General features: G+C 50.3%; 10 protein-coding genes across 14 annotated transcripts; 4 read left to right on the forward strand and 6 right to left on the reverse strand.

Moving 5' to 3' along the window:
• Positions 1-2,498: 2,498 nt before the first annotated feature.
• On the forward strand, positions 2,499-4,678 carry LOC9633934. Its single transcript, XM_002981774.2, has 2 exons — positions 2,499-4,136; positions 4,191-4,678. The coding sequence occupies exons 1-2, from the start codon at positions 2,499-2,501 to the stop codon at positions 4,209-4,211; spliced, it is 1,659 nt and encodes a 552-aa protein (XP_002981820.1). The 3' UTR covers positions 4,212-4,678.
• LOC9633935 (integrin-linked protein kinase 1) lies at positions 4,558-6,763 on the reverse strand. Of its 2 annotated transcripts, XM_024686997.1 has the most exons (12): positions 6,665-6,763; positions 6,260-6,606; positions 6,106-6,180; positions 5,956-6,039; positions 5,815-5,900; positions 5,638-5,758; positions 5,494-5,576; positions 5,366-5,428; positions 5,205-5,299; positions 5,062-5,147; positions 4,893-5,014; positions 4,558-4,822 (listed from the first exon to the last, which is right to left on the reverse strand). In XM_024686997.1, the coding sequence occupies exons 2-12, from the start codon at positions 6,587-6,589 to the stop codon at positions 4,669-4,671; spliced, it is 1,299 nt and encodes a 432-aa protein (XP_024542765.1). In that variant the 5' UTR covers positions 6,590-6,606; positions 6,665-6,763; the 3' UTR covers positions 4,558-4,668. The 2 variants fall into 2 exon arrangements, with proteins under 2 accessions (XP_024542765.1, XP_024542764.1); XM_024686996.1 differs by having other exon boundaries at positions 6,260-6,763.
• On the reverse strand, positions 6,639-8,698 carry LOC112350509 (pentatricopeptide repeat-containing protein At4g19191, mitochondrial-like). Its single transcript, XM_024686838.1, has 2 exons — positions 7,064-8,698; positions 6,639-6,785 (listed from the first exon to the last, which is right to left on the reverse strand). The coding sequence occupies exons 1-2, from the start codon at positions 8,696-8,698 to the stop codon at positions 6,639-6,641; spliced, it is 1,782 nt and encodes a 593-aa protein (XP_024542606.1).
• Positions 8,699-8,772: 74 nt separating this feature from the next.
• On the reverse strand, positions 8,773-11,054 carry LOC9634546. Its single transcript, XM_002981880.2, has one exon. It carries the CDS (start codon positions 10,763-10,765, stop codon positions 8,879-8,881), a length of 1,887 nt encoding a protein of 628 aa, XP_002981926.1. The 5' UTR covers positions 10,766-11,054; the 3' UTR covers positions 8,773-8,878.
• A 65-nt stretch (positions 11,055-11,119) lies between these two features.
• Positions 11,120-13,608, reverse strand: LOC9634547 (TATA box-binding protein-associated factor RNA polymerase I subunit B). Its single transcript, XM_024686961.1, has 4 exons — positions 12,830-13,608; positions 11,997-12,762; positions 11,808-11,932; positions 11,120-11,742 (listed from the first exon to the last, which is right to left on the reverse strand). The coding sequence occupies exons 1-4, from the start codon at positions 13,565-13,567 to the stop codon at positions 11,131-11,133; spliced, it is 2,241 nt and encodes a 746-aa protein (XP_024542729.1). The 5' UTR covers positions 13,568-13,608; the 3' UTR covers positions 11,120-11,130.
• On the forward strand, positions 13,561-15,160 carry LOC9634548. Its single transcript, XM_002981775.2, has 5 exons — positions 13,561-14,040; positions 14,108-14,557; positions 14,644-14,691; positions 14,756-14,891; positions 14,960-15,160. Exons 1-5 carry the CDS (start codon positions 13,610-13,612, stop codon positions 15,098-15,100), a joined length of 1,206 nt encoding a protein of 401 aa, XP_002981821.2. The 5' UTR covers positions 13,561-13,609; the 3' UTR covers positions 15,101-15,160.
• A 112-nt stretch (positions 15,161-15,272) lies between these two features.
• Positions 15,273-19,252, forward strand: LOC9633937 (phosphatidate phosphatase PAH1). 4 transcript variants are annotated; one of them, XM_024686988.1, is made up of 10 exons: positions 15,273-16,798; positions 16,856-17,884; positions 17,951-18,024; positions 18,078-18,162; positions 18,219-18,305; positions 18,369-18,441; positions 18,500-18,543; positions 18,610-18,738; positions 18,785-18,883; positions 18,949-19,252. In XM_024686988.1, exons 1-10 carry the CDS (start codon positions 15,455-15,457, stop codon positions 19,006-19,008), a joined length of 3,024 nt encoding a protein of 1,007 aa, XP_024542756.1. In that variant the 5' UTR covers positions 15,273-15,454; the 3' UTR covers positions 19,009-19,252. The 4 variants fall into 4 exon arrangements, with proteins under 4 accessions (XP_024542756.1, XP_024542757.1, XP_024542758.1 ...); XM_024686989.1 differs by having other exon boundaries at positions 15,273-16,639; positions 16,700-17,884; XM_024686990.1 differs by having other exon boundaries at positions 15,273-16,246; positions 16,385-17,884.
• A 5-nt stretch (positions 19,253-19,257) lies between these two features.
• Positions 19,258-21,299, reverse strand: LOC9633938. Its single transcript, XM_002981882.2, has 4 exons — positions 21,244-21,299; positions 20,546-20,765; positions 19,795-20,010; positions 19,258-19,727 (listed from the first exon to the last, which is right to left on the reverse strand). Exons 1-4 carry the CDS (start codon positions 21,297-21,299, stop codon positions 19,311-19,313), a joined length of 909 nt encoding a protein of 302 aa, XP_002981928.2. The 3' UTR covers positions 19,258-19,310.
• Positions 21,300-21,687: 388 nt separating this feature from the next.
• LOC112350510 (rRNA-processing protein CGR1-like) lies at positions 21,688-22,206 on the forward strand. The gene has a single exon (XM_024686839.1). It carries the CDS (start codon positions 21,688-21,690, stop codon positions 22,204-22,206), a length of 519 nt encoding a protein of 172 aa, XP_024542607.1.
• A 553-nt stretch (positions 22,207-22,759) lies between these two features.
• On the reverse strand, positions 22,760-25,505 carry LOC9634549 (phenylalanine ammonia-lyase). Its single transcript, XM_002981883.2, has one exon. It carries the CDS (start codon positions 25,234-25,236, stop codon positions 23,050-23,052), a length of 2,187 nt encoding a protein of 728 aa, XP_002981929.2. The 5' UTR covers positions 25,237-25,505; the 3' UTR covers positions 22,760-23,049.
• Between the last annotated feature and the right edge of the window lie 1,273 nt (positions 25,506-26,778).

Here is a 26,778-nt window from a genome sequence, read left to right on the forward strand (position 1 = left end):
CCTTGCTTTGGTTCAACCATCTGAAGATAAAAATAGAAAATAAGTGCAGTTTATTTTAATAATCTTCCAAGTTATTTATTGATTTTTATAATTTTAAATTACGTTTAAAATATGCTTGGATTCTGATATACTTTTTCAAATAATTTCCAAGTACAAGATGGAGCTTGAACCCAAGTTTAGTCATGTAAAGTGTTCTTTATAAATGTAAAAAAACTTATAAATTTTGTAGTTATTACATTTCTCTCATACTTTAGTCTATCAAACACAACATTTATTTATAAAATTAGATAAATTAAAACCAACTCACTTATTGTTAATTTATCTAAGAATAAAACTTGATTTAATTATAAATATTAATTTATTTTCTCTAGAAAAAGATAAATGTATTAGTGTCTATCATAATATAAATTTTGCTAGTTAAATTTAATATTTTTTCTTAAATACAAAATATCTCAACTTTTACTTATAAGCATGATTTGTCTTTATCTTTTTGAAAGTAATATTGTTTTTATGACTATAAAATTAAAATAACTGTTCAAATAATAAAAACATCCATGCATAAGTATACTATACATAATAAATTTCAAATATTTTTATATTAATAAAAGTAATAGTCATAATATTATAAAATAATTAATTTTTGTAATATTTATTTTTAAAAGTAATAAAATAAAATTTTATTTATTTGTAAAAAACATATTTATAAAAATTTAATTTATTATATTTATAATATTCTTTATCCAATTCAAGTTTAGTTTTTATTGATTTTTGGATTAATAAAAAAGACAAGCTAAACAATGTAATTCATATGGAGCCATAAAATAATTATATTAAAATTTGTATTTATTTTTTGAAATTATAATTTGTTCTTCGCCGAAATTCCTAGTATCACTAATAGTTGGAGTGAAAATAAGAACAATTTAAAATGTATATCCTTTGTTGGTTGGCCACAAAAACATAATATGGCAGTAAATAGTGCTTTTGCTATGACTTTAGTTGATTGTGAATTGTTATCATAATATATGTTAACTTATAAAACAAATAAACTTAAAATCATATTAAAACTCAATAGTGAAATAAATTTAAATAATCATATAATTTAATAATATATGAATAAGCCCTTGATAATTACATAACTAAAGACAAAAGCACATAATAAGTGTAGTTTATTTTAATAGTCTTTCAAGTTATTTATTGATTTTTATAGTTTTAATCTACTTTTAAATTATACTTGGATTTTAGTATACTTTTTCAAAAAAATTCCAAGTAAAAGATGGAGCCTAAATCCAAGTTTATTCATATAAAGTGTTTTTTAAAAAATTTAAAAAACTTATAAAGTTTGTAGTTATTATATTTCTTTCATAATTTTATCTATCAAACCTACAATTTATTTATAAAATTAGATAAATGAAAACCAACTCACTGAGTTTTTATTTCATTTAAGAATAAAACTTGATTTAATGCTAAAATTAATTTTTTTTCCTAGAAAAACATAAATATATTAGTGTCTATAAATTCATATCACAATATAAATTTTTTAGTGAAATTTTTTATTTTTTCTTAAATACTAAATATCCCAAGTTTTACTCATAGCCATGATTTATCTTTATCTTTTTTAAAGTAATATTGTGTTTGCAACTCTAAAATTAATAAAATATTCAAATAATCAAAACACCCATTCATAAGTACACCATATATAATAAATTTAAAATAGTTTTATATTAATAGTAGTAATAGTTATAATAAAATAAAATAGTTAAACTTTATTTATAATATTTAATTTTCTAAATTATTAAATTAATATTTTTTAAAAAACACATTTTTAATAATGAAAATTTTTATATTTATAATATAGTTTTTTCAATTTCAGTTTAATTTGTTTAGTTTGTAAATTTGGTATGAATATGAGATCTTAAATTACTATAAATTAATATTTTATAGAGTTGCAATAAATATCATCTTAAAATTTTAGTGTTGTGTTACAGGTCAATCATCACCCTTTCAACCAGCCATTGCATGTGGCTCTTGTTCTTCAGCTGATCCTCCAGGACATTTGACAATGCATTGCAGAACACCATTCTGATTCACTGAGCAGTGAATACAAGTCCCTTGGATAACTCGATACAGGATGATAAACGCCAGCTCCATCCCGTATAACAAGGCGCAAATCGCTCCATATTGCTTGACGTTTGCCACACCAGTGCACAGGAACTGTGACTGCTCACATCCTGACAATAGAAGATGTTCATCTTCAAGTTTGCGATCATATCGCCACCCCGAAACATTGAAACTGCCATCTGCTGTTGGTCTTTTACAATAGCCTCCATACACTCTGCAATCGAGGACATGAGAAGAGGCAGTATAGTATAGCAGGTCTTTTTGGCCCACAGATTGAAATTCTTGGCTTGAAGAAACTCATCCATTTCTTGGTGCTGAAAAAGCCAGCCGGATCCACACCTATTTCCGTTGGTATCAAAATACATTTAGGGTTCTACCTAATGGAGGTTGACGCTAAGCAGCTTCATAGTGCTCTTAGCGGCCGCTACACGGACTTCAGCCGAGGCTGGCACGAAGCTGTCCCATGGCCGGAGCTCCTCGACTCGCGCCCCTCTTTCTGCTGCCTAGGCCGGCCGTCCGTGGCTCTCATTACAGGTATGCTCCGCCGGTGCTTCAATTACAAAGACTTGGTGCTCACTGGTAGCCTGGGGGGAAAGTCTCACCTTTTAGCCATGGCCGTCTGTGAGCACTACCAAAGCGGCCTCCAGGAGACCCATCGCATCGTCGCGCTCTTATTCCACGACGAGGTGCCCACCAGCCCGTCCGCCGCTCTGGAGCTTGTGATTCGGGCCCTGCTGCTAGCCTATGCGGACGACGAGGGCAGGATGCGGGTGATTCTCGATCTTCGCAGCTGGCAGCATGTGGGATCGTTTTTGATGTTTAACCGCCCGGTCCTCGTGGTTGACCGGTGGGAGGAAATAGAGCTTGGCAATGGCGAAGTCCACCGCCGCATGGTGGAGCTGCTAAGGATGACAACCTTTCTCAAGTGCGTGAACTGTTCCAGCTCGCAGGCGCGGCACATGTTTAACGATCCAACCGAGTTCTACAACGTTTTCAGTCCCGACGAGACACTCCAGTACCTTGGGAAGTGGCTGGACATCAAGAGAATTGATGAAGAGCTGCTTCGACGGGTGATGTGCGTCACAGGTGGCCTCCCGCTCTTCGTGTGGTACTTTGTGGAATCCATCATGCAAGCCAACAACAAAGGATCCTCATCGTCATCGTCATCTGGCTCACAATTGTTGGACTGGCGAGCAGCAGTGCGTGGGTTCATGCAAAAAGAATGGGTGGCGAAGATGCGGACGACGATTGCCAGCTGCGAGGACACTAGCCGGTTCGCGCGGTTCGTGAGCTTTGGACTGCAGGCAAACACGGGGCACTGCTCCGATATCGACATCCGTTTCCTCGTTCGGGATTCCAAGTGGGTGCTTCACCCCGTCTCGGACTACGCCAGGGACATTTACTGGACGTGCCTGCAACGAAGGAAGCTGCTGCATAAGTGTGAACCTGTGTTATGCAATGCTGTGTATGATTCACTGAGGGACGTGCATGGGAATACAGACCGGTTCGAGTGGCTGCTCAAAAAGCTAATCATCGGGGCATTCGAAGATACGCCTATCTTTCCTCAGCGCTTGACGCGCTCGAGACAGTATCAGCCGCTGGAGCTCTTTTGCGACAAGATCGACGGCAGAGTGTCGGGGGTAAAGGCGTACGCTCCAGAAGCAGACACCAGTCTACCGTTAGTAGACTTTGTGGTGAAAAAAGGCAGCTCTCGGGAACCCGGGGAAGAAATAACACTGGGAAGGATATCGGCTGGTTCATATGCTTACGGAAGTGATGATCTTGTTCATAGGTTGCCCGGTGACAACATTTGGACGCCAGCAGCAGCAAAGGCATGCAAGTGGAAATTTGTGTGGATTCTGCTGCCATGGCAGATCCAGGGGTTTACGCCGCGGACGCACTCCTTCCTCGGGGGTGCGATGGAGGAGATTGCGGTGGGCTTGGACGACGTTGCAAAGCACTTGAGAGGGACTTCGCATGATCCTGTGTCTAACGTAATCGACGACTATATCGCTGCGGTAAGGCGTACCTTTTCCTCCTCACTAAAAACTGAATGCCTCCTTGTTTTACAGATGCGAAGACTGATTTTCTAGCTTTAACAAGTATACTGCACATCATATTCAATGTAAAATTTGGCAGCATATGTTTATCATGGATTTTGCATTCTTGATATGATAAGTAATTATTTGTGTTGTGATCGTGCTGTATAGCAAAAGTGAACATCTTGGCATTTACATTGTTAGTCCAAGAGATATCCTCCACCTTTCAAGATCAAACCAAGAGACTATCTGGACGTAAGCATTATTTTTTTTATATGGCATTGTGAAGTTATCAAAGCTATTCCAAACAAGGACAATTCACAGTGCTGCCCTTGCAGCTCGACTTTTTCACATCTGGTCTGTCTTCGACTACGTAGTTGATCGATACCTCCTCTATCACTTCTTGTCAAAATCTGGCTTTGGTACCTTGGCATCCAAAGCTTTGTTATTTATCTGGTTGACAGTTAAATCAAGTCGAATACACAGACAGAAACTAGCAAAAAATGGATGCCTATCTACAGCAAAACCTTGAGTATCTGACCTTCGTGACACACGCTTTAAACGTGTCGCTGTTGTACTCAATCCGGATTTTCTCGACTTCCTTGCAGATTGTTCTGAAAGAGGGTCTTTTTCTAGGATCATCGTGCCAACATTCCTCAATTAAACTACACAAAAGGCATAACTTTGATCACTTCAGGATGCAATCGAAGGGAAAAGCACAAAAAACCGACTTACTCTTTGAGGCCTTCAGGATAGTATCTTGGTTTAATCTTGAAAGGCGGTCTCTTTCCGTCCGCATAGCTCTTAGCAACTTCTTCTTCACCGAGTTTAGGAAATGGAGGAACTCCTTCCATCATCTGGAAGCTCAAAAACTTCAGCTCCTTGAACAAGTAACAAAGCATACCTCTTGGACAATCAATGCAAACGAGAAGACGTCCACTTTGCTGTCATAGTCTTCACAACGATACAGCTCAGGTGCCATGTATCGCCCTGACATAAGTAGAAAAACTATTCACGACTTCAATGCATCTTTTAAGTTACTCGTACCAGAATCTGGAACAAATTGCCGGTCATTGAATGCATACTTTGTGAATGCGAAGTCCGTGATTTTCAAATGCCCTGCCTTGTCACGCAACAAGTTACTGATACCTTAGTTGGAGTGAGAAATATTAAGATCATGTGTCGGAAAGCAAATGGTCGAGATGAACCTGGGCTTCAAGTTGCTGTGAATGACAGGCTCCGGTTTAAACTCATGCACATAGTTCAATCCCCTGCACGAACAGAGCGTATAAGAAAGAAAAGCTGATAACTTAGATCGACACAATGCTAAGATCACCTCGCAATGTCCAAGGCGAATTTGAGCGCCTTCTTGGGCTTGAGGGGCTTTCCTTTCTTCTTCATGTATGATTGGAGATCTCCCTGCTTTGCGGAAAGAAAATGTTCTCAGAATATCTATCGCCAAATGAAAACGAGTATAAACCTTTGGGAGATGCTCCATCACAAGCATGACGGGAATGCTCTGTGTAACAGCACCGAGAAACTGGACCACATTCGGGTGCCGAAGCATCAAGGCTAGAGAGAGCTCGTTGATAAACTCCTTTCTGAAAAGCGTTGGATCAAAAGCAGGATAAGCAAAGTACAGGGATCTAATACGTACAGCTTGTCATCTCCTGTTTTCGTGTCGATCGAGATGACTTTTACAAAAACTTTGGTTCCTCGCCACTTTCCAATCGTGAAGGAATCCTGCCAACCAAACGCAACGCACTTTAGTCTATAGTTAAAAAATGAGACAAAATACCTCGCTTGACACTGAGAGCTCCTCTCGATCGATTTCATACTCGGGAACACTGTAGGAATTGGAAACTCTCATCGGAGAAGTATCCTGTGAATTCCAATGCAGGTGGTGAGTGAATTCGCGAGAGAAAACGCAAAGAGCAAAAGAGCTTACTGGCAATTGCGCACCGTGGGCGAGTAGAATTTGCGACACTTCATCGCATTTATAGTGCTCAGCATCCGCCAGAGGCTGCGATAAAAGCGAACCAAAAAAAGAGTTTCATGACAAGAAAGAAACAAAGAGGAAGAAAAGGACAGTAAGATCTTACAGTGCTTCCCCATCGATCTCTCGCATTTACATCAGCTCCCTCGGCGATGAGAAGCTCCACAGTCTCTTTCTTCCCCTCGCAAGCCGCCACATGAAGCGCGGTCCTGCTATCGAAATCCGTGCTATTCACATCCATGCCCTTGCCGAGAAGCGCTCTCACTCCAGCCACATCGCCCAGCGAGGCGCTCCACAGCAGCTGGATCACATCGCGCGAGGCATCGTCATCCCCAGCGCCGCTCTCCATGTCGCCGCTATTGTCCGCTGTTCTTGACTCGCCGGATCCCTCCGGCGCCATGGACGACTGGCGCCCCAAATATCGGATCACTGCCATGGCGAGCTAGCGAGCTCCTGCGCGGAAGGAATGCCCTGGACTGGATCAATCAAGCACGTTGCCGGTGATACTCACAGATCCGGGAGCCCTGGGAGGGATTCCCTGCTTGACGCGGCTCACAAAACGAAAACGCGGTCACTTGCCCCCGCTTGCCGCTTTCCACCGTCCACGCAAATCTTTCAATGAATTTTCTAAGCTAGCCCGTGCGAATATTCCTACACGTTGCGAATATTCCAGTAATATTCTTTAATTTATTTTCAAAAACCTTAAAGCGACCGAATTAATCTTTAATAATTTACTTTATCCTTTTAGAAACCTAAAAGAAATTTTAAAGTTAGTGTGAGAACCCTAATCCAGAGCATATGCTCATATTTGAATTTGAATTTTAGGGTATCCTCTTCGGGCTAGAAGATCAAGCATACAACCATAGTGTTGCGGCGATGGACTAATCCCATAGTCGGCCTTCATGCTCACCAAGTGTTCCCAGCCTTGCTGGAGAAGCCCCGCGTGGCTAAATGCAAACAAGAGGCACGTAAAGCTCACCTCGTCTGGAGCATGGCCTTGGAGCTGCATCGATCTGAAAAGCCCCTCGGCATCGCCAAAATGCCCGTTCTGGGCATACGCTGCGACCATCGCTGTGTAGGAGACCAAGTTCCTCTGGCTCTCCATCGCGTCGAAGATCTCCCTGGCCGCTTCCACGCTCCCGCACCGCCCAAACATTCCAATGCTCCCGTTTTGCAGATCCAAGCTCTGATGATCGAGAGTACTATGCACGGCTTTGGCAATTGCCAGAGATCCCAGGCAAGAACACGCTTCCAGCGCCGCGAGCATCGTGATCTTGTTGGGCGTCACGCCTTCCAGATCCATTTCTCTGAAAATCTCGAGCGCTGGCCTCCCTTGACCGTTTCGCGCGAATGCCGCCAACATCGCCGTCCACAGCACGACGTCTTTCTTTGAAGAAACTATGCCATCGAATATCTCTCTGGCATCGCCGGCTCTTCCCAGCCGGCCGTACAACTGGATGAGCCCCGTGGCTACAACCACATCGGGCCCCTGTACGGCGTGGCGGAGCCGCTGGAGTAGCTCCTCCGCCGCGGCGCCGCTGCCCATCACCGCCACGAATGTCACCCTGTTGGGCTTGATCCCCTCGCAATCCATCCGGTGGAAGAGATCTATGGCCTCGCTGACGTGATCGCAGGCCGCGAGCGCCGAGTTCCACGACACGATGTCGCCCTCGCCGGCGATTCGATCGAAAACGGCCCTGGCATCGCGCGCGCTACCGCATTTGCCATAGGCGTTCACGAGAGAATTCGCGATGGCAAGGTCGCGATCGAGCCCCAGCTCCGCGATCAGGGCGTGGATCTCGTGGGCGCGATCCAGAGCGGCCATCGCCGCGCAGGAATCCAGCGCCGCCAGGAAAGTGATCTTGTCCGCCCTGGCGCCGGCGTGGATCATCTCCCGGAACAAGGCGATTGCCTCGCGGGGATGCCCATTGCGGGAAAATGCCGCGATCATCATGTTCCACGAAAAAACGTTCTTGAATGGGATCTGATCGAAGCAGGAGTGCGCAAGATCCACGCGGCCGATGTTTCCATACATCTGGACAAGAAGATTTCCCAAGAAACTGTCGCTACCATGGCCGCTCCGGCGGATGTGATCGTGGACGCAAGTGCCCAGGCGGAGATCTTTCCCGCACGACCGGAGAATTGGCGCGTAGATCGCTGAGTCCTTCTTGATGTCCCCGCACACCAGCCCATCCAGCTTCCCCTCCAAATCTCTCGCAAGATCACCTTCTCTTTCTTCTTCATCGTCTAGCTCTCGTTCTTGGGGATCTTGCCTCGATGAAACCTCTTCTTTGTTGATTGATTTCTTCTTCTTGGGCTTTCGGTTGGGTCGATCCCCACGAATCTCCTGGCTCTTGCGCTGCTGCTGCTGGTGCCTGTGGATCGGTCGCTTGAGCTGCTGCTGCTGGATCTGGAGCTTGTGCTGGAGCTCCTCCTCGCGGAGGATGCGATCGAAGGCCGCCTTGCGATCCGCGGGCAATGGCACCGCAGCCGGACGCCTCAAGGAAATGCCCGGATCCGCAGAGAATGTGGGTGGATTTCCCATGCCCTAGTTCTCTCGAGCATTGTAAACCCTAATTTTTGAAAACTATTCTAGCATATTCGATCTTACCCTTATCGTTCTCGCGAAGAACCCTAATAGTTTCCCATCGATTGTCTTGAGATCGAGCCGATCGATCAATCGATCTCGAAAGAATTCAAAAAGAATCCCACCTCGATCCCGCAATCAAAAGTTGTCGAATTCATCCACCGGCTGCGCTCCATCCTCGCCCGCCTTGAACAGCTCCAAGTGCTCGATCGCCTTGGGCAAGATCTCGCGCACCGCGGGGATTTGCATGAGCGAGCTCCGCGACGCCGCCTCCATCGCCTTGAGCACGTCCGGCGACTTGAGCGCCGGGTGATCGCCCGCATTGATCGTGAGGTTGCACAGCAGCACCACCGGTTGATACGCCGACTCTGGGAAATACGTAAGCTGGACGAGATGGCTCGCGCCATTCGCCTCGAGGATACTCCTCGAGTGTTGATCCTTGAGATAGTTCTCCGCCACCGTGAACTTGAGCAGCGCCGCCGCCGCCTCCGACGCCACCGTGATCTCCCTCGCGAGCTGGTCCGTGATGGGCTTGACGATGTGCGTCTCCTTGCTTGGAAAGATCCTGGCCAGGCACCCGATGGCTCTCATCGCCGGGATCTGGACGTCGGGATCGTCGGACTGGATCACCTTGAGCAGCTGCTCGATCACCGCTCTCACCGCCGGGGATGTCATCTTGAAGGCCGCCCGCCGGAGCTCCTGGTCGTGCTCCGCCACCGCCGCGATCTCACACACCGCCATCACCGCGTTCTTCTGGACCTCGCCTTCCTTCTCCATGAGCTTGGCGAAGCACAGCAGCGCCCGTGTGTCCGTGATGCTCTTGCAGTTCTTGATGTTGTTGGTGGCCAGCTTCCAGAGCGCTCGCAGCACCTCGGCTCTCATCTGGTAGATCACCTCCGGGTCTTCGTGCTCGCGCTCGCGCTTCTCCCGCAGCGAGGAGCCGTGGTAGTAGGACTTCCCGTTCTCGGAGCTGTGCGTCCGTGCGTGAGAATTCGGAGCTCTCGTCGTCGTCCCCAGCGACGCCACCCGGCCCGAAGGCTTGTCTTCCGAATGCTGCTGCCCGCCACCGCCACCGCCACCTTCCTCGTGCCATGGCTTCCCGGGAGATCCCAAAGACCGGCTCTGCTGCGCCATCCTCGTCTTCACCACCGTGTGCATGCTCGTCTTGGACGTCTCATCGATGGTGTCGTTGATGAGCGCCACCAGCAGCCGGATCCCCTGCGCGTTCCCAAACGCGCTGCGAGCGTCCGTGTCGTGCGAAACAATCGCCGCTATCGCTCGAGCCGCTTGCGTCTGGACTTTCACCGGCGCCACCGAGAGGACGTGGACGAAAGCTTGGATCGCCCCGGCCTTGACGATCTCTTGGGCTCGCTGCTGGTCGCGAGCTAGCTCTCCCAGAGCTTTCGCGGCGTTCTCCTGCCCAGCCGGGGTGCCTTCCTGGAGTAGCTTCATGAGAGGAGGCAGGCCACCCTCGTCGATGATGATCTTCCCATTTCTCTCGTTGTCCTGCGCTAGCGACGCTAGCGTGCTCGCGGCATCAGCCTTGTCTTCCGCAATTCCTGCCTGGACCCGGGCGATTTGCTGCCAGATCATAGCCAGGATGGGATCGTTGGCAGCAATCGGGGGCATTCCACCCAAGTCGTCGCGGCCGGACGAGATCGTGAGCAGCCAGTTGAGATCTTCCGTGGTGCTGAGCAGCAGGCGATTGATCTTCTGGAAATCCGTGGCGGACGTGATGGTGATGACGCGCTTGAGAACGCCGCCCTTCTTACACTTCCTTACCAGCGCCAGCGTCTTCTCCATCGTCTTCTTTGCCTCGTCCATCATCCGCCGGGTAGGATGCTCGTAGAACGCGCCCGCGGGATTCGTGGAGAGCCGCGCGGCCTTGCGGAGCAATTTCCCGATCTTCTCCACTGTGGTGCCAATGTCGCTGCATTCCTGCTTGAACGAATCGGCCTCCTCTGTCGCGCGCTTCACCGCCTCGGTCAGCTGGATGGGTTGCCGCAAGTAATCTCGCCCTTCCATCCCTCCCGCTCGAGAGAATCCAGATGACCTAGCACCGCATTGGATCTTTCTCGCCGTTGAGCGAGATCGCCTGGAATTCCTACAGTAGACCCTGATTCCGTCGCGTCCACGCCGCCGGGTCGACAATCACCTGGAAAGATTGGCTCGCGCTTCGCCGATCGAAGCCGCTAAGAAATCGCTATGGCGCGCCCAGAGATCGAAAGGAAGAGACAAGGCGTCCAACGCCACACACCAATGCGCGCACAGAGGGAGGAACTAGTCATCCCTCACACTCCCTCTTGGGCGTACGGCAGGTACGGCAAACCCCATGGACATTCCGTGCCAGCTCAGCTCTCCATTCCGACCCACATGGCATAGCTCAATCGTCACCGTCTATTTTCATTAAATCTATCTACATAGCGTTCTACTCTTTGTTCTATCCTCCAGAGGTCGGCCTCTATGAACTGGACACACTTATGGATGACGTTGGGCTTGATCTTCGTGATCTTGGAGAAAGCGTAGAGAAGGACGAAGTAATCGCCATATACGTACTTGGTGGATTTCCGTAAGTGGTCCAGCAGTGGAAAAATCGCGTAAGAGTATGCCGCTGCCGATCCAATCCCGTTTGGTAAGCTGCTCGGGACGAGCTTGAAGCCGCAAGCTTGGAGCTCGTGAGAGATGGAGTCGAGGAGCTTGTTTTTGGCCTGCTGGATGCGTCGGAGCTCCCGGTTCTCCGATGTAACTTCCTCCAATTCCACCGCTGCTGCTGGAGTGACGATCTCGCCGAGTTCTTGCTCTTGGAGATCCTTGTTTCGATCGTTGTCAAGTAACTCCCTTGATGATCCCGACTTTTGTTTCTGGATGCTTGGAGCTCTCGACCACGCACCGCTTCCAAGCGTCAGCTCGTCGCTTTCGGAGATGTTACGGTGCTGTGTCGTTGTCACTTCTTCCTCTTTCTGTTGCTTGGGATCGTCATCACCAGCTTCGCTGATGGGATCCTGAACAAACACGAATTATAAAAAGGACGAAGGACAGTGGAGAATGACATAACTAACAGACTTACTTTCAGCGAGAGCTTCTCGAAACATTCCCAGAAATGATCGTATAGCATTTCTTCGTCAGGGGGGTTTCTCGTCCCCGCGAAAACTTTTTCTTGGCAGTAGTTCAGATAGTCCTTGAGTTCCGCCTCTGCAAAACAAAAACACTCGCGAATGAATGACAATTCCAGAAACCAAAAGAGATCGACGCGTACCTGGTCTTAGAGCGTCCTCCAGCAACTCTTTCTCAATGGTTTCCAGCTGATCCTGAAAATTTGCTCGGCGAGTGCTTGTCACGTCGAGGCGCTCCAAAAAGGCTGGCCAATACAAGATGCTCACCGCGTTGCCATATACGTTGTACAAGATCTTGAGCGCCACGATCAACATAGCGGTGACATAGGCAGACGTTGGAAACGCTCGCTTCCGAGCCGAGAGCCAAAGTCCATCCGGAGTATACCACTGGTATAGCCGCTCCAAAATGCCCATAACTTCATCTTTCCCAATCCCCAGTTTCTTCAGCAGACTGAGTGAGATGGCCTGGAAGTTCACCGTAGGTAGCTCGAGTTCCAGACGACTTGCGACGTGAGCGGCCAGCAGCTCGATCATGCTGGCGTTGCTCAAGAACAGTGGCCGGAACAAATTCCTTGGATCGAGCTCGGCGACGTGAATGGCTTTCAAGTCGGGCCCGGAGAAACGCTTGGGTTGCATGCTGAGAAACGCCGTCAAGTAAGGCAGCGATCCTTGCCCGGCCCAAGTCGAGATATCAGTGGCAAGAACAGGCTCGCGGATTACGTAGCACGCCAAGAACACCATCGCCAGAGTAATCCGGAGAGGAAGCCGACGCTTGAGAGAGTCCGTCCATACCCTCGACATCTTCAATCCAGTTTGCGTGAATGGAACTTTGTCGAGTCTTTTGGCTTTCTTCTTTCTCCTGGGCTTAGCGTGCTTGCTCTTGTTGGTGCCACCACCACCATTTTTTGCCTAGAACAACTGAAAGCTTTCTTCCTTCAAACGAAAATTTTGTGAGAAAAGATCGAGAAATGCTTACCTCGATCTTCTCTGGTGCCGGAAGAGTGGAGCTTTCCTTCTTGAGCTTGAGCTTCTTGGCCTTCTCCTTGAGACTCCGGGCATCGGCCAAAAGAATAGCCTCGCTCGCCCATTCTCGTTCAAACACCCGCGTGGAAGCCACGAAGCGCAGCCAGATCGGCCCAACGATGCGGCAGATCAAAGGACTCACCCCGAAATTCTCCACAAGAGACTCGCACTGGAGCTGGATGATCGTCTGCAAGCCCTGGACGTAGTACTCGCGGATGTGCGCGGCGAGGCGATCGGGCAGCTCCGAAACATCATACATCTGCTGCGATCCCGACCAGATGTGGACCTTGTCCGCCGTGACGAATTGCGAGGCGAGAGAATCCCTCATCCTCTCCAGCGCCGCCTCCTCCTCGCCATGCCTCTGCGACATCGCGCGCAGCAATGCCTCCTCCCTCGCCCTGGCCGCGGCCGGATCGTCGATATTTCGATCCAAATCCCCCGTGGCTCCTCGCAGCATCTCGTTGAGCTTGCGGAGCTGCTCCTCCTGTTCTTGGCGCTCCACATTGTGATGCCGTGCATAGGCGAATGTTCGCCTTCCAGTGGCGTCCTGCCCTAGCGTCCCATCGAAATCCCCCAAATCCTCCTCCATGAAATTCTGGGATTGCGTGCCACAGGCAGTACAGTAGTGGAATCCATCGCCTCCCTTCTGGAGTCCCACGTTGCCGCACGTCTCGCACACGGCCGAATCCATAAACCCTAAATTTCAATTTTAGGGTTCTTCATTCTTTTAGGGATGGAGGAGGACGAGCTCGACGAGCTCTTGGACACAATGCTGGGCCGGAGCGCGAGCGCCATAGAGGTTTGCAGCACCAGCAGCGCATCTCCTTCAAATCCAGGGATCACATTTTCATTTCCCGGCTGGGGAATCGATATGCACACGGATTCCAAGCGCCAGACGGCGGTGGTGAGGCATTTTGGAGGCGATTCCAAGAAATCTTCCTCTGCCAGGCAGAGATCCAAGTCGAGCGGGGCGCTTCTGGTCGCTGGGAGCCCTGCTTCCGAAATTCCAGACGAGGTTCTTCTCAAAATCTTTACTTTCTTGGAAGTGACCGACTTATCGGCCTCGCGGCAAGTTTGCAAACGGTGGTACCTTCTGTGCTCATCGGATTGTCTCTGGGAGAGATTTCTCACCTTGAAAGCTTCGAGCACCAGCGAATTACCCAGGTATGTTTTCTCCTTTCTCCTTGCTAAAAAAAAAAAAATCGTTTTTCTTCCATCTTTTTCCTTCAAGGTGGCTAGAACTCAAGCACAGCATCTCATCGTTCCGGATCAGTGCTCGCTATACATATTCGAGAAGAGGCTACGAGATTTTCATCGAAGCGATCGAGGCATGGTGGCGAGATGGACAACCGCACGGGAAATTCAGCTCGTCGGTGCTCTGTCCATTGATACGCAAAGTCACGCTCTCGGACTGGTGTGTTTTTTACGAGGTTCTAAGCGCTGCGTTTGCAAAGCGTGCAGATACTCTTGCAGTCGAGCTCCAGAAACACTCTCAAAGCGGTGGTCGTAGCCACTTTGATCCGTCTCCGTCGTCGACCGAGAGTTTTCACGGCGATGGGGTTGCCGGTGTGGAGATTTGGAGCCGCCTTTGCGGCTTCTGGGATCGTTATATCTCATGGATCAAGCTGGTCTCTCTACACTGCGCAGATTTAAACTACGCTGTCCGACTCGAGAGAGTCCGGTAAGTTTGTAGCAACGCTATGGCCTGTTTATCTCATCTCGTTTCGTTGCTGCCGCGCGCCACCGCCACCGAGTACTCACTTGCAGTACTGTGGAGACTCCGACACTATATAGCAAAGGAGTTCTTTGCTTCAGGTTCGAAGCTCTCAATGTTTTTCTTGTTTGTTACAAGTTTTGTGACAAAGTTTTGTGTTTGCAGGAGTCAAGTGATCTTGAGCTATGGATTGCGAAAGCTCTTGCAAGCAGGATTGCTGTGGCTTTCCGCCAGAGAAACGGAAGGCTCGGCTACCGAAGAAGACATCGAAGTGCTGTGCTCGTTGCATCATCTTCTACAGGCAAGCTTTTCCTTTTCAGTTCTTCTTGGTATTCTCGAGCTCATCAAGAGTTCTATCTCGTTTTCTAGGTGCTTGACGTCTCTGATGACTTCACGCTACCTGCTGATAGCTTCACGCAAGCAAAGTTTAGAAGATGCTTCCTCGACGGTGAATCGTCGCGGGATTTCTCGCGGTCTCAAATTATAGCTGCTAGAATGGAACACTTCTAATCTATTCTGGAACTTTCTTTGACTTGCTAAACAAAGGAATGGATCACAGTTCTAAAGGTATACGAAATCATGCAAGGGTTTAACCGTCCACGTGGCCTATTTGTGGCCGTTTGCCTTTGGCCCTTTTAGAGCCTATAAGGATTTGGGTAGAGTTCGTGGTTAGGGTTTTTGGTGGGGTGATTGATCGGGAGCGACCAATTCCAGCGTCAGGCGCATGCTCTTCCCGATCTGAGGCCAGCATTCGCAATCTCCGCTGAGGTGAGCGCCGCGATCGCGAAAAGAGCTGAGAATTTCGCTGTGGAATGAGCTAGAGATCAAGGGTTAGATGAGTTTCGATCCCGGGAGAGCATCAGAATGTACACCACGGTGGGGCGCTTGAGCAGCTACATCTCACAGGGCGTCTACACAGTCTCGGGGCCATTCCATCCCTTTGGAGGCGCGGTCGATATCGTGGTCGTGGAGCAGCCAGACGGGAGTTTCAAATCCACGCCATGGTATGTCAAGTTTGGAAAATTCCAGGGGGTTCTCAAGCGCAGGGAGAAGACTGTGACGGTGGGTGTCAACGATGTAGATGCGAGCTTTCACATGTATCTGGATCACAAGGGAGAGGCTTACTTCCTCGAGGATGCATCCGACGACGATGAGAAGCAGCCTTTTTCTCCCCCAAGCGGGCCTTCGTCCGGGGACGAGGGGCATGAATTGGCTCTCGAGTATCACAAGTTGGTGGATCAAGGGATTGGCGGGGATGGAAACGATTCGGCGAGCGATGTAGAGGAAGTAGTGGTTTTGAATTCCAGCGAGAGCTTGGAATTGGAGTTTTCGGGAGCGACCAGTAGTGATAGTTTAGGCGGGGTGGCGAAGCCTCATGAAGATGGAGCTCGGACGAATTTACTCGAGCTTCAGGAGGAGGCTTTGGGGATTGCCTCGTCGGGGGCGACGACGACGACACCAGCGGCGGCTCTTTTTGCAAACACCGCGCTGATGGCGATTGAGAGAGTCGCGGGGAAGCCGGTGGAAAATGGAGAGGTGCATGCCTCTTCTCCCGACGTTTTGGAAGTTGACCAAGCTGAGAAGAAGGGAGGGCATGCCGAGAATGGAGAGGTTTCTTCTCCCGACGTTTTGGAAGTTGATCAAGCTGAGAAGAAGGAAGGGCATGCTGAGAATGGAGAAGTTTCTTCTCCCGACGTTTCGGAAGTTGATCAAGCTGAGACGAAGGAAGGGCATGCCGAGAATGGAGAAGTTTCCTCTCCCGACGTTTTGGAAGTTGATCAAGCTGAGAAGAAGGAAGAGCAGATATCTGTGACGTCGCTGAGCTCGAGGAACGGCGACTACGTGATGAATTCTTACGAGGTCACGCGGGCTGTTGATAGGAGCTACGTCATAACAGGAACTTCAAAGGAAGAGGTGCAAAAGAAAGCTATGGAGTTGGAGAAAGAGGTGGCTGGGTTAGATATGAAGCTTGTCAGTGAGGAAGGTTCGCCTCACTCCGAGGCCCTGAGTGAAGGGATTCGGAAGGGTGGTGAAGCGACCGTGGTGGAGGTAACCAATTCCGTTCAAGACATTGCGGGGACCTTGATATCTGAGGTGCCCGATGTGCAGGAGATTGCATCGAAGGAAGAAGTGATATCTGAGTTACCCGATGAGCAGGAGATTGCATCGACTACTTCCAAGGAAAAAGTGATATCCGATGAGCAGGAGATTGCATCGACTACTTTCAAGGATAAAGTAATATCTGAGGTACCCGATGAGCAGGAGATTGCATCGACTACTTTCAAGGATAAAGTAATATCTGAGGTACCCGATGAGCAGGAGATTGCATCGACTACTTTCAAGGAAGCAGTGCAGGAAGCCACCGACTTGGCGACAAGCTCGGATAAGATTTTGACCGGCTTTGGGGGGAGCTCGTCGTCTAAGGTCTCGGAGGAACAGGAAAACGCATCGACTGATGTGATACCTGTTAAAGTGACCGAGGTAGCAGAAGAACAGGTTGTCAGCTCGAATGGGGCCGGAACTGAAGACGAGAAGAAAAGCTCGCCGGATAAAGTGGAGACCACGTCGATAGACGCGATCATTACCGAGCCTTCCGATGATGAAGCTGGGGAGTTAAAGCAAAAGGATGGAGTGTTGGACAAGGCCCGCATTGAACAGGAAACTCCATCGGCCGATGCGACTGCTGCGGCAGAAGCAGCGGGATCAGCAGCAGGAGCACAGAAGCTGAAAGCAGCGCTTGATAGCAATGTTGAGAGACGAACTTGGGGGTGGTGGGTCTGGGGGGGTGGCTCTTCGAAGCCAAAGCTGGACTCTACCACCTCCAAGGGCAAAGCTGACGAGGGAGAGGTGGTGGCCGTTACAGGAAAAGAAAGTATTGTAAACAGTAAGGTAGACCTTTCCAGCGCCGAAGTTGTACTCATGAGCGTCGATGGCCACGTGGTGGTGGCCGAGCACGACGAAACCCCACAAAAGCAAGTACAGCTTCAGGAGATTCAATCAGCACCTGTTCAAGTCCTTGAGAAGCAGATGCTGCAAGTGAGCGAGAGCACCAGCTTGAAGGCTGGTCCGGAGTCGGCGATCGAGATCTCAGAGCAGAAGATTGTCGCGACGGAAGCAGCGTTGCACAACTCGATTGCTACTGGGCTCATAAGAAACGGCTACTGGACCTCTTGGAAGCTAACGTCTAATAAGACGCTCATTCCCACTTCCGAGCAGCTGGCGTCGCTCAAATTGAAACCGGGCAGAAACAAGATAACATTCACGTTTACCACTCGTGTTCTCGGCAAGCAACAGGTAGGTAGTGGTGTTTTGCTCTTGTTCGTTTCTTACTGATGTTTTTTTCTGCCTTGTCTGGTTCAGGTGGATGCTCGCATTTACTTGTGGAAATGGAACACTAAAGTTGTAATATCGGACGTGGATGGGACTATTACAAAGTAAGTCTTGTCTTTGATACCACGGCTAGAAACTTGGTGATTTTTGACTGCAGGTCCGATGTGCTTGGGCAGGTCATGCCTTTGGTCGGCAGGGACTGGACACAAACTGGAGTTACACGTCTTTTCTCTGCCATCAAGGTTTGTATCAATCCTGTGGATTTTCCTACGAGTTTCTTATGAGAATATTGCTGCAGGATAATGGCTACGAGCTTATATTTCTTAGCGCGAGAGCCATTTCACAGGCATACCTCACACGGCAGTTTTTGGTGAACTTAAAACAGGTACGAGAAGAAGCATTTTTATTTGATTATCCCGGCGCTAATTGTCTGTTTTGAAATTTGTAGGATGGCGAGGCCCTTCCAGATGGACCAGTAGTCATCTCTCCTGACGGCTTGTTTCCTTCACTCTATAGAGAAGGTATTGTTGTCTTACATTTAGTGCTAACGATTGCTGGCGCTTCTCCTCTCGTGTACAGTTATACGCCGAGCTCCTCACGAGTTCAAAATTGGATGCCTTGAGGTTAGTCTTTCACCTTTGCTTTTCCTCGTTATCAATATGTACTGATGCATGCTCCTTTACGCTCAGGATATTAGAGCTTTGTTTCCCCCCGAATGTCAACCGTTTTATGCGGGATTCGGTAACAGGGACACGGACGAAATTAGCTATTTGAAAGTTGGGATACCGAAGGGGAAGATTTTCATTATAAATCCCAAGGTACGGCTCCCATCGTCTTTTCCTTGATCTCAACTCTGCATTTCAGGGGGAAGTAATTGTAAATAACATCTTGGACCTGAAGTCGTACACCTCGCTTCACAAGCTCGTGAATGATATGTTCCCTCCCGTAAATTTGACGGAGCGGGTAAGCTGATTTAACGCTTCTTCTGTTAAGGCGCCATCTCATGGATGTGTTTCCTGTTTGTGCAGGAGGATTTCAATTCTTGGAACTTTTGGAAGATGCCACTTCCGGATGTTGACGACCTTTGAAGGAGAAAATATTTTTTGTGAGGTACCTTGACCGGGACCCCATTTTCGCCCTCGGAAATTGTTTGTACAGTAGAATGCACACAGATAGAAACCGCCGGCATTCGGCGGTCCGGGAGCTGTAGAAATCACGAGAAATATTCAGAGGGGCCAATAACCCAGTCACGACTGGGCTACCTACAGTATTCATCAGTAAGACGTTGCTTTCATTCTTATTTTTCTTATTTGTTTGATCGATCTTATAGTGTACAGAGTATCTTATCTGTGAGCTTTAAGCAGATGTTTGTTTATAAGTTTTTGATCGATCAGAGGGGAGATCTATGCGGAACTCCTTTCCTTCTCTTGGCACTCCTGGAGGAGCACCTCCTGGGGGGTGTTTGTGGTGAGATGGAATTGATACTGTTGACAGTTTCTTTTGGTTCGTCCTCAGCAGCAGCAGCAGCAACAGCCATTGGTGACGACATTGAATTGTTAGAAACAGTGCTGCCGTCTGGCGAAAGTTCCTCGTCCTCTTCGATGCTGTTCTGGAGAAGAAGTTGCTGCTCGTGTTCCTGTTCATCACGAGCGGAAGGCAATCTGGTAAGTGGTCTTTTGCTGGAGGAGCTCCTCGTTTTTCTCTTTTGGCCTTGAGCCGTGGTCGCTTGTCTTTGCTGTTGTTGGGTCGCTTGCGGCTTGCTAACAGTGTCCTTTGCGCTTTTGTAGTGCCTCTGGATCCACTCCAACTAGAAGCAAAGGTGGGGAGAGCATCAGCGGGATAACCGATGAGACGAAGACAGGGAAACATAATACCTTGCAGCCGAGCGAGCAAAACTTGAAGGTATCGAGCAAGCTTCGATCGCAAATCTCACAGGTGTTTGTGACTCCCTTTGCGTGGCGTGGCTGCGGCCGCTGGTTGAGGAAGACAACGCGAGCGCTGTTGATAATGTAGGATTGGACACCGCTCAAGTCGAGACACTTTTGGATCTCCGACACGCGAATTACGTCGTGGTACGATGACCTCCGGATCTGCATGGCAGCGAAAAGAAGCAAAAAAAGAAAAAGGAGAGAGTTTTGATCGCGAGCTTTATAAAGTTTGCAAAGAAAGAAGCAAGGAAACGAAGAAACGCTGTGCAACAAAGCTATGGAAGAACTGAAACGAAGCTATGGAAGAATTGAAAAGCAAAGAAACGATGCAACGAAGCTATGGAAGAATTGAAACGAGGGAAGGGATTAGAAGGAAAAATTGATCATGGCTTGTTCCAATTGGAATCAAGATGAGAGCTCTTTCACTTTGTTCGTTTATCAGCACTCATCATCTCATTGTTTTGATCGATCGCGCGATCAAAAGGGGAATTTTGGAATTCCGGAACTCAAATCGTGGCTGGGAGTGAAATTGCGATCAATGCAGGCTGTTCTATGTGCGCTAAGCAGCGGCGAGAAAACCCACGAGCGCGATTTTGCTAAGCAAATCCCAGGATCACGTAAAAAGCACCAAGAACACCAAGAACAGGGGAGGACACGTTTCTGGGCATTCAAATGGAGGGAGGAGGAATTTTCTTACCTGGACGATTCGGTGAGCTCGATGGTAGGACGTGCAAGCGGAGCAGAGTGGATTCTTGGCGCAGTCGAGGCAGAAGAGATTGCACTCGCATTTGCTCGATTCGGCGGAGCTGTGGATCGAGCAGGGCTCGAAGAAGGCCGCTTGGAGCAGTGGTTTGAGCCAAGCTGGACCCATCAAATCGCTGGGCGCTACAGCAACGCTGCCCATTGCTGTCAATCCCCTGGAGAGAAAAAAACACAAGGAAATTTCTTAGAAAATGATCAATCGATCACAAAACGATGAGATCGTCGAGGGAGTAGAGCAAAGAAGAAGGAAAACTCCAAGCAAAGAGAAGCGCCATCGATTTGATCCTCACGTTTTTTTGTTCCTTGACAAGAAGAGTGTGATCGTTTCCTTTTTCAAGGGGCGATTCGCGCGCTAGTACGCATTGCAATTGGATCTCCGGAGCTCCTCGCCAAGAAGCCGCGATGAGAAGAAAAAAGAATTCGCGCGACCGCGCAAGAATTTATACGCAAAAGCAAGACCTGGCTCTCAGGCGATCGAAGCGATTCGAATTCCAGCGATCAGAAACGATGGATCGATCGATCGACGGGGAAAGAAGAGGAAGAAGAAAGGGAAGAGAAGAAGGCAAACATTTGAGAACAAGATTGATAGAAATTAATATCACACAAGACACACCCACACAGCACACACATTACATGTTGCCTTGCATCAAGGCCGGCTTGGGGCCGCCGATGCCGTCCATTCGCTTCATCCGACGGCCGCCAACGCCTCGGAATTGCCACCGCGCTTCCCTTCCTCAGAAACACCGTCGGATTCTAGCGGCCATTTGACGGCCCACAGCGAAGAGCCCACCTGGCCGTCCGATGCCGCATCCGACGGCTGGCGATCAACAAGACGCGCGCGTTTGAATGAACGCCCGTTTGGCTTCGTCTTCTTTGTCCATAAGCTCCTAAAACCTTCTTTTCGTTTTCCCTAACCCTAAATACAGAGAACCTATTTTAGGGTTTGGGTCTTAAAACTTTTTGGCGGAATATTCTTAATTCAAACTCCATTAGGGCTGGTAAAGTGGGAGAATATACAGAGCATCTTTTAATTTAGGGTTTTGTCCCCCGCGAGCGAGGGAGGGCATTCTTGGAGCCATGGCGGCGGCGGCGCCTTTGGATTTTCGATTCCTCGACGAGGGGCTAGGCGGCGCCAAGAACAAGAAGCGCAAGCGCGATGCAGACCAGGCGGCGATGGATGTGGAGGAGCAGCGGCAGGAGGAGAAGCGGCAGGCGATGGATGAGGGAGATTCCAGGCCCGTCTACGGTAAGCCTAGCTATGACGGCGTGATCGCGGGGAAGGTGTCGGGGCGCAAGTGGAAGGAGGTGAAGACGTGCCGCGCGTCGGCGCTGCGGGTGAGCGTCAAGGGCAGCAGCCTGGAGGAGCGCGCCAAGGCCAAGCGCATCGCGGCGGAGTTCCGGGAGCGCAAGCAGCAGCTCAAGGAGCAAATCCGGGCCAACAAGGTGGACAAGCGAAAGAGGCTGGAGGAGTACAAGAAGAGGAAGGAGGAAAACGTGAAGAAGTCGGGGTTGAAGCTCCAGAAGGTGACCAACCTCAAGAAACTCCAGAAAATGTCCAAGAGGGAAAAGAAGAAATTGGTGACCGTGGCAGAGTAGTAGTTTGGTGGCACAGCACGGCAATTAAAGGTGGCAGTGTGTCGCTGAAGAGCACAGATCTGGCAGCTGCGAATCGCGAGATCTGCGAGAGAAAGTAAGTGCTAGACTCGATTGTTAGATCGATCGATAGTTTAAATTTTGTTCTCCTGTTTTTTGTCGCTTTAATTCCTTGCTGATGGCTGAGAAGGACCAGAGATTATCGCCGGGCTCTTCTCTCAGACCGATCAGGGAAAAAGAAAGCAAAGAAAGAAAAAACAATTCTAGCGGACGTTGGAGTAGATGGAAGGCCCAGCTACTCATTCAAGTGAGCTACAGTGGTGTTGATTTCCTCAACGTTTACGAACAGCTCTTCTCCACTCGGTACTTGACTTTCGGCCTGCTCGATTTGGCTCGGCTCGGCTGCTTTAAAGGTTCCTACTGGTTTCTTGGACTGTTTCGGATCGGATCGGATTGGACGGACGGACAAAATCCATTCCCTAGAGTGTTGGAACCCGAGAGCAAGTCGAGAACGTTGGACAAGCTAGAAAGCAAGCAGGAAGGCAACGAGGCAACGAGAGACAAATTCGTCAACTTTTCATTAGATGTACACAATAATTAGCAGCCAGCAGCAGCAGCCGCCACAGCAGTGGCAGCAGCAGCAGCAGCACAGGGAAGAAGGAAAAAACAAGAAGAGCTGGATGATGTCGAAAAAAATGGACGAACCGGCAAGAGATCTCGAAAACTTTGAACGTCCCGCCCCGCTTTCTGAGAAAAAGGAAGAAGAAGCTGAAAGGAAACAAGAAGGAACAGGAAGTGTGTGCTCGCTCGCTCGCTCGTTTGATCGGGCTAGCGAGTTAGCGAAGCTCAAAAACTGGGCGTTCCGGACCAGCCATCGAGACACTTCAACAAGGGAGTAACAAGCTTCCCCTGACAGATGGCATCGTAGACTTTCGTGAAGTCCTCGCCGGGCGTTCCACTCTTGGTCCCCATGAGCAGCGCAGTCCCGGCACCTTTCCTCACAAACTCATACAGCGGCGCCGAGGCACAGTCGAAGATCCGGTTTGGCAGCACCGCGTTACCGCTCTCGTACGCCTCCCTGGCCGCCGGGACCTCCACACTCAACGCCGCCTTGAGCTCCTCCTCGAACAGCCCGATCTTGTGCAACACCGAGGAGCTCGTCTCCTTCTCGTCCCCGATGTTCTTCAGGGCGTGCTCGACGAGAACCTGGCGGAGCTTCTGCATGAGCGGGTATCCAGCGCTGGCCGGATCATCGATGTAGGTGAAGACGTGCTGGTTGTCCACCACGGACAGGAGCTCCTTCTCGCAGAAGCGCGACGGCAGCAGCGCTCCGGCAGCCCCGGTGGTGAGCGTCTTCTTAACGGCGTGAGAGACGGTCTGCTTCACGGTGGCTTGCAAGTTCTCCTCGAGGTGGCGGAGGTCGATGGCCTGGCACAGCGCCACCAGATACGTCGACGACATGAGCTTGAGGATGTCGAGAGCTTCCACCGTCTTGCGAGCCGAGACGAGGCCGAGAGAGTTCACGTCCTGGTTGTGCTGCTCGGCGCTCTGGACGTGGGTGGTGACCGGGTTGGCCAGGTACTGGAGCTCCGAGGTGTACGAGGCCATGGCGATCTCGGCACCTTTGAAACCATAGTCCAAGCTCGGGTTGGATCCGCCGCTGAGGTTGGAAGGCAGGCCGTTGTTGTAGAAGTCATTGACGAGCTCCGAGAACTGCGCGAACATGAGCTTCCCGATGGCCGCCACCGCCAGGCGCAAGTTATCCATGGACACACCGATGGGCGTCCCCTGGAAGTTGCCACCGTGGAGGGCCTTGTCGCGAGCAACGTCGATGATCGGGTTGTCATTCACGGAGTTGATCTCGCGCTGGATGGAGTGAGTGGCGTGGCGGATGACCTCGATCTGGGGGCCGAGCCACTGCGGGGAGGTGCGCAGCGCGTAGCGGTCCTGCTTGGGCTTCTTGAGGGGGTCGGTCTCGTGGAGCTTGGCGGCGGCCTTCATGTAGGAGCTCCCGGCGAGGACGTGCTCCATGATGGCGGCGGCCTCGATCTGGCCGGGGTGGTGCTTGAGCTTGTGCGTCAGCGGATCCGTGAACTCGGGCTTGCCTTGCATCGCCTCGCAGAACATCGCGGACAGGATCTCGGCCAGGAGCGCCAGGACGTTGGCATCGAAGCAGGCGATGGAGGCCACCGCCGCGCCCACTGCCGTGCCGTTGACGATGGCGAGGCCTTCCTTGGGCTGGAGCTCGAACGGCTGCTCCACGCCGACGAGCTTGAGCGCCTCGGCGCTGGTGACGACCTTCCCATCCGGCAAGACGGCGCGCGCGTTGGATCGGCCGGTGAGCAGCCCGGCAATGTAGCTGAGAGGAACGAGATCGCCCGAGGCAGTGATCGTCCCGCGGAGTGGGATCCGCGCCACGATGCCCGAGTTGACGAGCTTCTCCATGGCGGACAGTATCTCCCACCGGATGCCCGAGTAGCCCTGGAGGAGCGTGTTGGTGCGCACCAGCATCGCGGCGCGCGCGAAGGCCAGCGGGAGAACGTTGGTCGAATCGTCCTCGCTGAAGATCCCGGCGTTGAGGAAGCGGATGAGCTCGCGCTGGAGCTCCACGCCCTGGTTGGTCCGGCGGTGGGAGGTGGCGCCGAATCCAGTCGTGACGCCGTAGGTGTCGGTCCCCTTCATCGCATTGTCGAGCACCCAGTTGGAGCTCTCGTCCACCCTCTTCTTGGCAGCGGCGGAATCCAAGCGTACCTGGGCTGCGGCGCCGCGCTTGGCCACCGCCGCCACCTGGGCGATGGTGAGCGTGGTGCCCTCAATCGGGAAGCTGGGCTTGGCGGCGCCGTAGACGGTGTGGACCATCTCGCGGACCTCCTCGAGGTGGCTACCCGACATCGCCGCCGCGGCCTTCTTCCAGCTGAGGGGATCGGAGGTGTCGTAGCGCGGAGTGGAATTGGGGAGGCAGAGCGTGGGATCTGGCGACACCCGGACGAGCGGCGAGTAGGAGGAGGTTGTGTCGCTGCCGTTGGCCACCATTTTCGCTTCTTCCCTGTGAGCTTCTCCTGGATCGATCGATTGAGGGAGGATTTGTCTAGCTCCTGCAGCAGGGGAGGAATGAAAAGCCCAAATTGAGAGCGCCGCTAAATCGAGCTCCTGCCAATGCACAAGACGAGGATGCGTGGAATCGATTGCCCGGCCTTGCCCTGTTCTCCGATCGAATCGCCCTCTCTTTGCTCGGATCGAATCGAATGTTTGCGCTCTTCTTTGTGTGTTCTTCCTCTTCTTTTGTGCGTTGGAAAAAGAGAGAAGAGAGAACACTGATCTGTGCCAGCGTTTGAACTACCCTTTATACCCGCGCTGCCGCCCTCGGATGAGGGCCCATCCGACGGCTGCACTGTCATGGCCATGGCCATGACCGGCATGACGTGGCAGACCGGATGCTCTAAGAATATTCCGGGCCGCGTGGGCGAATGGTCACCAACCTACGGCGGAGATGACCGGGCAGTCAAGCAAGCGCTGCGCGCCGCGCGTTCGATGCGGTCCATGCTGGGCACTTCCACTGCTAGTTCGCTGTAGGGAAATAAAACACATGGGCCAGTCAACGGTAGAACCCGCACCACTTCCGTACGAGCTGTGGGAATTGTTTTATTGGGTTTAGAGCCTAAATTAGCATTACCACCTTATCAAAGTAGCATTTAAGGAATTATGCAAACAATGGTAAAATGCACCTTTTGAAGAAGAGTATAAAGTAAAAGCAAATGAGATTTAAATATGGTGGTGTGAAGGTGGTATAAGTTATGTACCGTAACTTGAGTCTTAATTGAGGTGGGGGGAAGTTAGGATATTCTAATGGGGACATCCCTATCTACCAACCGCGGCGTCCAGGTGGACGGCCGGATTGTCAAGCCCGCGTGGCGGACGGGTGGATGGACTTGACCCGCCGGCAAAGCCCTACCTGCCGGTCAATGCGTGGCATGGGGGGCATGGGGGCATGGGGCCATGGGGGGCATGCTGGGTCATGGTGACGTGGAGCCCTAAAAGGTCGATGCGAGGTGACGTGGGCAAAGCACCGCCTTTGTATGTGTTGTATGATTCTCTTCCACGTCGCCCTGCTAATATCTTTTTTCTCTACTTTCTTGTGTGTGTGTGTGTGCGTGCGTGTGTGGGGTTGTTACGTGCTGCGAGGAGAGACCAGCCATCTCCCCTCTATGTTTCAGTTTTTTGTTTGCCCTAGAGTTATTTTCTCTCTTCCTTGATTTTCCAGGCCCCTCTCGTCGCTCCAGTCCAGGGGATTCTGCAACACACCACATGCCCAGGTTGGCGAAATCGATTCCGACACAATCCTTCTCGAGCGGCTCGAAACTTTCCGCGAACCCTAAGCTCCTAAGCATTGGTCGTGATTTTCAGATCCAGGTGAGAACCAGCTAACCCTGCATGAAGACATTAAATTTAAATACCGAGGCACGAAGGCAGCACGGTACGGGAGGCAAACGCCAGAAACCTTACAAAAAGAACGATTATTAAGATCGATGTGTTGTGTGTGCGTGCCAAACTTCAACACGACTCTCGATCCAACGG

Source organism: Selaginella moellendorffii, unplaced genomic scaffold, assembly GCF_000143415.4.
Source record: "Selaginella moellendorffii unplaced genomic scaffold, v1.0 SELMOscaffold_51, whole genome shotgun sequence".
Classification (NCBI taxonomy): Eukaryota; Viridiplantae; Streptophyta; class Lycopodiopsida; order Selaginellales; family Selaginellaceae; genus Selaginella; species Selaginella moellendorffii.